The 11,332-nt window shown below is 45.9% G+C and overlaps 1 protein-coding gene across 1 annotated transcript in view; it reads right to left on the reverse strand.

Moving 5' to 3' along the window:
* The window catches only part of HPRT1 (hypoxanthine phosphoribosyltransferase 1), a 29,345-nt gene extending 18,389 nt beyond the window's left edge, over positions 1 to 10,956 (reverse strand). Inside the window, exons 1-3 of the mRNA XM_073358504.1 lie at positions 10,767 to 10,956; positions 3,649 to 3,755; positions 1,820 to 2,003 (exon numbers count right to left, since the gene is read on the reverse strand). Of these exons, the coding sequence (XP_073214605.1) occupies positions 1,820 to 2,003; positions 3,649 to 3,755; positions 10,767 to 10,793 (318 nt within the window). The 5' untranslated portion in view covers positions 10,794 to 10,956. The remainder of the gene's footprint in view (positions 1 to 1,819; positions 2,004 to 3,648; positions 3,756 to 10,766) is intronic.
* Between the last annotated feature and the right edge of the window lie 376 nt (positions 10,957 to 11,332).

The following is an 11,332-nucleotide window of genomic DNA, read 5'->3' on the forward strand; positions in this document are numbered from 1 at the left end:
GGGTGACAAGGAGGCATATCCCCCACTTTCCCCAGCCATGCCTCTCCTTTGCTTCACTGGCTGTAGCAGTCCACCACACCTCATGTTCAGAGAGGGCATATATCCTGGCTAATGTTCTGGCAGCCCCCTGCATGTGCGCACAAGGTGGTGGAGGGGAGCAGTCGGGGGCCGGGAGGGGGTGGGGGGCGGGAGAAAACACCTTGTGCTCTCTTACCCAACTGTATAACCTCATGGGGCAAATCCAGAATCAAGCACTTAGATCTGGCTTTTTAAAAAATGAGATGTTAACGGATAATGCCACATCAGTGTGCAAGTTCATAAAGTCCTTCCACAGCCAAAACTCCTAATGTTGCAGTTTAATCTCTGGCTTCATGGTCTAATCAAATGAATGAGAAAGTTATGTTTTCAATTTAATAATCTCCATGGGTTTTTTTCTTCTCATTTACTGGAATGGGCTCTCATCCATGATAAATAGTTTGGACTACTAATTGGAATGCAAAGTTCGTTGGACACAGAGCTAACAGAAAAACCTCTTGAAATAATTTATTTTTAAAATGATTTTCAGAGTCTCATCATTTTATGATTTTATTTCTACACCAATTGCAGTCTTGTGGAGTCAATCCAAAAAGCACTTTTTTTATTTATTTTGAAGAAACAAAACCAGCCTTTTGCTAAGTCAGAAAACACCTAGCATTTATGGATATAGATGCCTTCATTAGACCTATGTAGTTTAGTCTTATGCTTTCTAAGGTTTAAACATAACCTTGTGCAGCGCTGCAGTCTCCGTTTTCTAAAAAACTTAAACGCTTAAATGTCAGTACAAAAACAGTCTTAAAAAAAAAAAAAAAATCAGCTACAGGGTAGAATGCCCTTTCCCAGCAACTGATGGCAAATTAAGACTTATAACCCTAACATTTTTCCAAAGCTAAAAATGCTACTAGTTTTAGTCCTATTGGTTGATTCAGGTAAATAAAAGATGGGCAGGTGATGGTGTGGCTCTCAGTATATTCAGTGCAAATCAATGGATATCAGATGTAAATATTTTTGAAAAAAGAAAAGGAGTACTTATGGCACCTTAGAGACGAACCAATTTATCTGAGCATAAGCTTTCGTGAGCTATAGCTCACTTCATCAGATGCATTCATGTAGCTCACAAAAGCTTATGCTCAAATAAATTGGTTCGTCTCTAAGGTGCCACAAGTCCTCCTGTTCTTTTTGCAGATACAGACTAACACGGCTGCTCCTCTGAAACCTTTCATTATACAAGGCACTAAATATTTTTGAAGTTTTCAAATATTCCCTATCCAGTTAGTAGGGTCCTAGCCATATACAACTTTCCGTAAATGATGCCATAACTTGAGGGAAGATTATGTTATAACCACGGCTCTGGATTTTGGATAGCAGCGGGGCTGGGGGGGAAGGAAGTTGGATAGCTGGGAGTTACATAAGGAGTCACTTAGCTCTGGAAGGAGATTTTCATGAGTTGGCGTGTTGGAGACAAGGGGGTTGTACATAATGGAACATTTTTAGCAAGATGTGTGAACAAGTAGCCACATGACCTTATTTTTTAACTCTTCTCACCTTCCTTCCTATTTCCCCGCTGTCACCATGTTGCAGTATGTTTAAAGAGACTGAATCTGTAGCTTTAAACACACACACGATACCTAGCACATTTAGGCAATAATAATAATAATAAATTTAAAACTACCTTTGTTTAATAAAAGCCGCGACTAACACAGCTACCCCTCTGATATTTGTTTAATAACTTCAAGTTAATCAATTTTATACAAAGTCATGTTGTGTCAGCAGATATACTTACACAATAGCTCTTCAGCCTGATGAAGTCCACAGTCATAGGGATAGATTTGTCACTATTTCTATTCAGTGCTTTGATATAATCCAGTAAATCAGCAAAAAACTTATAGCCACCCTTCAGTACACAGAGGGCTACAATATGATGTTCCCCCATGCTCTTCATAATGTCTCGTGCCAATCTTTCTGTCCTGTAGAAAGAAAAAAGTTACTTACTACTCTTCTGTTTTGTTTTTTAACTACAGCAGCAGAAGCATTTCGTATTGGCGCCAACAGTGGGGAAAACTGGAAAACATCTTCCTTGCTCCATGTAATACTTGCATACCACTTCACAGCCAATTTTACTGTTTACTGGTCAGCAAGGCTTTTCTCACTTTTCAAGGTTAATGTAACAATAACACTGCCAAACTTCCTCAGTTTCATAGGTTACTATAGCCAACGCAAATCTTAATCAATTACTGGATAGCTGCCAGAGATGTGAAGCACACATTGGGGGTTTTTTGTTTGTTTTGTTTTTTAAGTAAGATAGGTTTGGTTTCTCAGACACAGAGCAGTATAAACTTATTTCCTAATACACCCAGCAGATCCAGCAAGTCCTTGACAAATCAGGAAAGATCAAGACATTACTCAGATTTTAAACTAGTCCTTTATAGCCAGGTTAAAACACTAGAGAGAAAGACTTTACATTAACTCCAAAATGAAAGACAATACAAAGAAACCAGATCACACAAATGATGCCTTCTTTGAAAAATTACTGCTAAAAGTAATGTAATCTTCATTCATAATTTGTCTTCTAATTTGTTTTGGAAAGTGCTCTGTATATTTGCAGCACACCATCCAGCAACACACTTCCTAGGAAAAGACTATAAATTCAGCACTTCATTTAATAAAATATTACTCAAACTACATGTATTTTATCCGGCTTTTATTTCATATTGGAAGCCCATCAGTAATGTTAATGTTAATGCTGGGGACAGATATTAAAAAAACCCAGTCACATCACTGAGAATTCAAAACCACAATGCATACTACAGGTGCATCCCTGCCTTCACTTCAGTCTTTTAAATCAGAAAGATCTTTTCAGAACTACAAACTACTTATTTAAAGATGCCTTTTCTGGTAGTCACTCCATTGAATCTGTACTCATTGAAACAAAATGCTTCATGATTATACTACATCCTTCTCTGATCGGATGCAAGATACAAACTTCATGAGCTCACCATAGATTTTCAGGAAGTACAGAAATGAAGAACTAGTATTTTGCATTTCATAGCAAGGAAGAGAATGAAGAATGTTAAGTTTGCCAACAATACTAATTTGCAAGAAGATCTGAGACAACAAATGTCTTCAATAACTTATGTTCATGCGGTTAGATTAATTTTCTGATGAAATTCAGGAGGCTACAACACTTCCAATTTTCAGTCTAAACTAACGTGATAAACATAATGTGCCTTTTACTTAATTCTTTAGATGGCAAAGGGCCCTAGAACTATTCTGAAGGAGGTCATGTACCACTGTATATTGTATAGGATCTCTTAATAGCTATGCTGTCGTTTTGAAACAGAGTACAACAGCAAATGTGCCAATTCCTAGGGTTTGCCATAAGAAAGTAATTTAAATATTTCTTAGTGCTTGCACGTCTCTCTAGAAAGGGGCATGTGGGTCCCAATTAAAGGTCTTCCATGTGGTCCTGCACTTACACCATCTCCACCACTAGAAATCAAGAGAGCTACAATTCTCTTAACAGCATGCTGACTGTTACGAATAGAAACATTTTAAAAACTATGATTTTCACGTAATCAGTTGCTGCAGTGTATTGTTTGAAGTCAAACTAACCTGTCCATAATAAGTCCATGAGGAATATAGACTTTTTCCAAATCATCTACATAATGTTTAGGTATGCAGAACAAGTCCAGGTCATAACCTTTTTCATGATCACCAATCTAAAAAAGAAATACAGAAGATGAGATTGGGTACAATGCAAAAATCCTTGCAGAGAGAAACATGATCTGGAACCATTCAGGCACTACACTGATCTGGATCATTTTATCCTTCCCTCACTACAAAGATACCAATCATATTGAACACAATGCAATGTATAGGTTAGTAGTTATCATCTACGGTGCATGAGAGTCTCCTCAAATATTGCATGAGCAGTTACTTAATAAATCAAACATCAAACATGGGGAGACATTTATTTAAAATTCTAGCAATGTTCCTCTGGATCAGAGAACAGGAAATTAAACTATACCCTGAGTTGGGTCTCAATTCCCTGCAAACCCAAAATCATATCTTTTTGGAAAAAAATTCTTCATTTCTAACAAGTTCAGTATTTCAACAATATAAGCAACAGATCAAGTACACTTTATAACACGGGCAGCTTCCAAATCCGTACACTACCATATCTACACTATGAAATTAGGTCTAATTTATAGAAGTTGGTTTTGTAGAAAGCGTTTTTATACAGTCGATTGTGTGTGTCCCCACACAAATGCTTTAAGTGCATTTAGTCAGCATTTAGTCGGCGGAGTGCATCCACAGTACCGAAGCAGCTGTCAACTTCCAGAGCGTTGCACTGTGGGTAGTTATCCCACAGTTCCCGCAGTCTCCGCTGCCCATTTGCATTCTGGGTAGAAATCCCAATGCCTGATGGGGCAAAAACATTGTCGCGGATGGTTCTGGGTACATATCGTCAGGCACCCCCTTCCCTCCCTCCCTCCGTGAAAGCAATGGCAGACAATCGTCTCGCGCCTTTTTCCCTGGGTTACTCGTGCAGAGGCTATACCATGGCAAGCATGGAGCCCGCTCAGCTCACCATCACCGTATGTCTCCTGGGTGCTGGCAGACGTGGTACTGCATTGCTACACAGCAGCAGCTCATTGCCTTTTGGCAGCAGACAGTGCAGTATGACTGGTAGCCACCATCGCCGTACTGTAGGGTGCTCCTTTAGCCAGCCTCGGTGAGGTTGGTCGGGGCGCCTGAGCAAACATGGGAGTGACTCAGCCAGGTCATTTCCCTTTTAAGTTTCATCTCATGGTGATTCAGTCCTGCCAGCAATCCTACTGCACTGTCTTCTGCCTAGCACCCAGGAGATGATGATGGCCAGCAGTCATACTGCACCGTCTGCTGCCAGCAAGATGTACAAAGATAGATGAAGTGGATCAAAACAAGAAATAGACCAGATTTGTTTTGTATTCATTTTCTCCTCCTTTCCTCTATGAAATCAACAGCCTGCTAAACCCAGGGTTTTGAGTTCTTCCTTGAGGGGGCCATTCTGTTTCTCCTTAATGCAAAGCCACCCCCTTTGTTGATTTTAATTCCCTGTAAACCAACCCTGTAAGCCATGTTGTCATTTGCCCCTCCCTCCGTCAGAGCAACGGCAGACAATCGTTTCGCGCCTTTTTTCAGCGCAGACGCCATAGCACTGGGAATATGGTGCCCGCTCAGATCACCGCGGCAATTATGAGCACTATTAACATTGTGCACGTTATCCAGCAGGATATGCAGAACCATAACCTGCAAGAAAAGCAAAACCAGGCGAGGCGGAGGCGACTGCAGCGCAGTGACGAGAGTGATGAGGACATGGACATAGACTTCTCACAAAGTACGGGCCCCTGCAATGTGCACATCACGGTGTCAGTTGGGCAGGTTCATGGCGTGGAACACCAATTCTGGGCCCGGGAAACATGCACAGAGTGGTGGGACTCCATAGTGTTGCGGATCTGGGACAATTCCCAGTGGCTGCGAAACTTTCGCATGCGTAAGGGCATTTTCATGGAACTTTGTGACTTGCTTTCCCCTGCCCTGAAGCGCAAGAATACCAAGAGGAGAGCAGCCCTCACAGTTGAGAAGTGAGTGGCGATAGCCCTGTGGAAGCTTGCAAAGCCAGACAGCTACTGGTCAGTCGGGAATCATTTTGGAGTGGGCAAATCGACTGTGGGGGCTGCTGTGATGCAAGTAGCCCACGCAATCAAAGATCTGCTGATATCGAGGGTAGTGACTCTAGGAAATGTGCAGGTCATAGTGGATGGCTTTGCTGCAATGGGATTCCCTAACTGTGGTGGGGCCATAGACAGAACCCATATCCCTATCTTGGCACCAGAGCACCAAGACAGCGAGTACATAAACCACAAGGGGTACTTTCAATGGTGCTGCAAGCACTGATGGATCACAAGGGACGTTTCACCAACATCAATGTGGGATGGCCGGGAAAGGTACATGGCGCTCGCAACTTCAGGAACTCTGGTCTGTTTCAACAGCTGCAGCAAGGGACTTACTTTCCAGACCAGAAAATAACCGTTGGGGATGTTGAAATGCCTATAGTTATCCTTGGGGACCCAGCCTACCCCTTAATGCCATGGCTCATGAAGCCGTACACAGGCAGCCTGGACAGTTGTCAGGAGCTGTTCAACTACAGGCTGAGCAAGTGCAGAATGGTGGTAGAACATGCATTTGGGCATTTAAAAGCGCTGGCGCAGTTTACTGACTCGGTTAGACCTCAGCGAAGCCAATATTCCCACTGTTATTACTGCTTGCTGTGCACTGCACAATATCTGTGAGAGTAAGGGGGAGACGCTTATGGTGGGGTGGGAGGTTGCGGCAAATCGCCAGGCCGCTCATTACGTGCAGCCAGACACCAGGAAGTGCAGCCAGACAGAGGAGGGCATGGTGCGCACCAGAGAAGCTTTGAAAACCAGTTTCAGGAATGGGCAGGCTATGATGTGAAAGTTCTGTTTGTTTCTCCTTGATGAAAACCCCGCTCCCAGGTTTCACTCTACTTTCCTGTAAGCTAACCACCCTCCCCTACCCCCTTCAATCACCACTTGCAGAGGCAATAAAGTCGTTGTTGCTTCACGTTCATGCATTCTTTATTTATTCATCACACAAATAGGGGGATAATTGCCAAGGTAGCCCGGGAGGGGTGGTGGAGGAGGGAAGCACTGGGTGGGGTGGTGGAGGTGGGAAGGACAAGGCCACACAGTACTTTAAAACTCATTGAATGCCAGCCTTCTGTTGCTTGGCAATCCTCTGGGGTGGAGTGGCTGGGTGGCCGGAGGCCCCCGCACCGCGTTCTTGGGCGTCTGGCTGAGGAGGCTTTGGAACTTGGAGAAAAGGGCGGTTGGTTACACAGGGGCTGTAGTGGCGGTCTGTGCTTCAGCTGCCTTTCCTGCAGCTCCACCATACTCTGGAGCATATGAGTTTGATCCTCCAGCAGCCTCAGCATTGACTCCTGCCTTCTTTCAGCAAGCTGACGCCACCTACCATCTTCAGCCTGCCACCTCTCGTCGCGGTCATATTGTGTTTTCCTGCACTCTGAGATTGTCTGCCTCTATGTATTTTGCTGTGCTCTGTCAGTGTGGGAGGACAGCAAGAGGTCAGAGAACATTTCATCACGAGTGCAGTTTTTTTTGCCTTCTAATCTTCGCTAGCCTCTGGGAAGGAGAAACATATGCAGCTGGTGGAGGGGAAAAAAGGGAGAGTGGTAGTTAAAAAGACACATTTTCTAGAACAGTGGGTACACTCTTTCACGGTAAACCTTGCTGTTAACATTACATAGCACATGTGCTTTCATTACAAGGTCACATTTTGCCTCTTATTGAGGGTATGTTGATTTGGTGTGAGAGATCACTCACGCAGGGCCGGGCAGCAGAATTCAGCTTGCAGGCAGCCATGGTAAACCGCAGTCTTTTGGCTTCTTTAACCTTCATAACGTGGAAATGGCTTCAAACAGCAGCATCCTCATTTCCCATACGAAGTAGCCATTGGGTTGGCCATTAAAAATGGGTTGGCAATTTAAAAGGAGGGGCTGCGGTTTCCGGGTTCATGTGCAGCAGAAACCCAACTAGGCCCGCACCCCCACACACCCCAATTCTCTGAGATGATGGATTCACCCCTCCTCCCACCATGTGACTAACAGCAGGGAAGATTTCTTTTCAGCCACAGGCAAATAACCCAGCAGGAACGGGCACCTCTGAATGTCCACTTACTAAAACCACCCTATTTCAACCAGGTGACCATGAATGATATCATTCTCTTGAGGGTAACAAGAGAGATAAAGAACAGATGTTGTTTGAATGCCAGCAAATACCGGGACCATATGTAGCAAAGCTTTGTTCTGCAATGATTCCCAACTATTTGCTACTGACCTTGTGTGGTAAAGTGTCCTACCATGGAGGACGGAATAAGGCTGCCCTCCCCAGAAACCTTTTGCAAAGGCTTTGGGAGTACATTGAGGAGAGCTTTATGGAGATGTCCCTGAAGGATTTCCACTCCATCCCCAGTCACGTTAACAGACTTTTCCAGTAGCTGTACTGGCCGCGAATGCCAGGGCAAATTAATCATTAAACATGCTTGCTTTTAAACCATGTATAATATTTACAAAGGTACACTCACCAGAGGTCCCTTCTCCGCCTTCAGGGTCCGGGAGCCCGCCTTGAGTGGGTTCGGGGGTTACGGGGTCCAGGTCCAGAGTGATAAACAGATCCTGGCTGTTGGGGAAACCGGTTTCTCCACTTCCTTGCTGTGAGCTATCATCTTCCTCGCCCCCAAAACCCGCTTCCGTGTTGCGTCCCACTCCTTGGACGGAGTCAAAGCACAGCGTTGGGGTAGTGGTAGCTGCACCCCCTAGAATGGCATGCAGCTCATCATAGAAGCGGCATGGTGGGGGCTCTGAACCGGAGCGGCCGTTTGCCTCTCTGGTTTTTTGGTAGGCTTAATTTTGATAGCCTTAATTTTTACACGGCACTGCTGCGGGTCCCTGTTATAGCCTCTGTCCTTCATGTCATTGGAGATTTTTTCAAATATTTTGGCATTTCATCTTTTTGAACAGAGTTCTGCCAGCACGGATTCATCTCCCCATACAGTGATCAGATCCCGTACCTCCCGTTCGGTCCATGCTGGAGCTCTTCGGCAATTCTGGGACTGCATGGTCTCCTGTGGTGATGAGCTCTGCATGGTGACCTATGCAGATGAGCTCGCCACGCTGGCCAAACAGGAAATGAGATTCAAAAGTTTGCGGACCTTGTTCTGTATACCTGGCCAGTGCATCTGAGTTGATAGTGATGTCCAGAGCGGTCACAACTGAGCACTCTGGGATAGCTCCTGGAGGCCAATACCGTCGAATTGCGTCCAAAGTACCCCAAATTCGACCCGGCAAGGCCGATTTCAGCGCTAATCCCCTCGTCGGGGGCGGAGTAAAGAAATCGATTTTAAGAGCCCTTTAAGTAAAAAACGGGCTTCGTCATGTGGACGGGTGCAGGGTGAAATCGAGATAACGCTGCTAAATTCGACCTAAACTCGTAGTGTAGACCAGAAGTCACACCAAATCCAGGACCCAACTTCTAATATATGCAAAACAGGTTTTACAAATATGACTAGTTATGCTTACATAGAGAAAAAGTTTGGCAAGTTTCTAAGGTTCTGCAGGTGCTCAGTGTTTCTCAGGATCAGATCCTAAAGCCCCAATTTAACAAACTGTTTTTCACAGGCAAACTGTTGTATAGTATTGATTAGGATTTGGGATTAGTATATGTATATCATTAGACCAGACATTACATTTAGGTTCAGGATATATCCTTATGACAGCATCAAGATCTGGGCTTTCACAAGTCTCACCCATATGCGTCTTGAAGTTAATACAGTTAATAAAAGTTGAAGGTACAGTTTATTATCTCCTCATTTTTGTTTTCACAATTTAACAACATTATATGTAAAGCATAGGTAGGAGCCTACTGAGGAAATAGAATCCTATTGCTGGTAATTCACCAGTGTATTCATTTGGAGGAGCCATCTTCACTACTGTTATTCCTATGGAATACCCAATATCTTTTCAATGCCAGATGAAGCTGCAAGTTTTTGCTGCGCTACCATCTAAGGATCATTTCACACAGGAATTAGTACAGCTTATAAAAAAGGAGAATTTGTATGACAAACCTGTACACCAGACTCAACATTTAGTTACTGGATTACAGATCTCTGGAAACATTAGTGAGCCTGTCAATTAGTGAGATAACTCTCTTCAAAAACAGGTTTCAGAGTAACAGCCGTATTAGTCTGTATTCGCAAAAAGAAAAGGAGTATTTGTGGCACCTTAGAGTCTCTACGGACTTTTCCTAGGGTTCAACCCTTAAATTTTATTTAACAGCTTATTTGACAATCCCTTTTTTTTGTATTTAGAGAAAGAATGGGTCGTTCCTACAAATTTAGCATACAGATTCTTACTGAGATAGCAAATTATGTACAGTTGGGTGGAGAGGAGTGGTCACAACCCCTACGGCTAAGCAGAATTTTAAAGCATGGAACAAAACACAAGCTGCAAAGTACTGTAGTCATTCATGGACACCAGCGGTTGTCTTTTTTTTAAGAATCTGTAATATCCAGAGCAGAAATACATTCCAAATGGACAAGATACTCCTAGAGTCCCTTCAAAATAAAATAATTCATTTCTGACTCTATTATATCATTATAAGTAACACACAACCCTCCAGCACATTATACCAATATATGTTAGTTTCCATATTACAAACAGGGAGGGACACCCGAAATTATTTCATTGTATAATTTGGGAAGGAAAGAAGAGTCTGCCTATGCTCAGGAGGTTACTCTTGTTTTTGGTTTTTTAAGGTCTTTAGCAAAACACCTGTCTGTAATTGAAAACAGGCCATTCCTCATGTCGGTGTAGGTTACCTCCACTTCCGGGGTCCCTTTCGCTCTACTGGCCACAGAGCCTCCCCGACCTCCAGGGTCCCCCCAATCTCTAGGGTCCCCTCACCCAGACACTCTCCATCTCTGGGGTCCCTCCCCCTCCCCCTCCCCCACTGGCCCGAGAACGTGCCCCCCCGTCTCGGGGGCCCCTTTCCGGCCCCAGACACTCTCCATCTCCGGGGCCCCTTTCCCGCCCCAGCTCCGGGCAGGCCCTGGGCGGGCGCGCGGCGCGGTGGACCTGCCGGACTCACCACGACGCAGGGGCTGGAGGTCGCCATGGAGCTCGGCTCTGCCGCGCCAGCTGCGGGAGGCCGGGGGCGGGCGCGGGCCGCGTCGCTCGAGGGAGGAGCCCCGGCGCCGCTTCCCGCTTCCTGCCTCCGCCGGCCGGCGGGCCACAGGCGGGAACCGTGCGCCGCCGCGCCGGGTAACGGCCCCCCGCCCCCCGGGTCACCCCACCCCCACGCCGGGTAACGGACCCCACACACACTGGGGTCACCCCACCCCCGCGCCGGGTAACGGCCCCCCCCCGGGTCACCCCACCCCCACGCCGGGTAACGGCCCCCCCCCGGGTCACCCCACCCCCACGCCGGGTAACGGACCCCACACACACTGGGGTCACCCCACCCCCGCGCCGGGTAACGGCCCCCCCCCGGGTCACCCCACCCCCACGCCGGGTAACGGACCCCACACACACTGGGGTCACCCCACCCCCGCGCCGGGTAACGGCCCCCCCCCGGGTCACCCCACCCCCACGCCGGGTAACGGCCCCCCCCCGGGTCACCCCACCCCCACGCCGGGTAACGGACCCCACACACAC

This window comes from Lepidochelys kempii, chromosome 9 (genome assembly GCF_965140265.1).
Source record: "Lepidochelys kempii isolate rLepKem1 chromosome 9, rLepKem1.hap2, whole genome shotgun sequence".
NCBI lineage: Eukaryota > Metazoa > Chordata > Testudines > Cheloniidae > Lepidochelys > Lepidochelys kempii.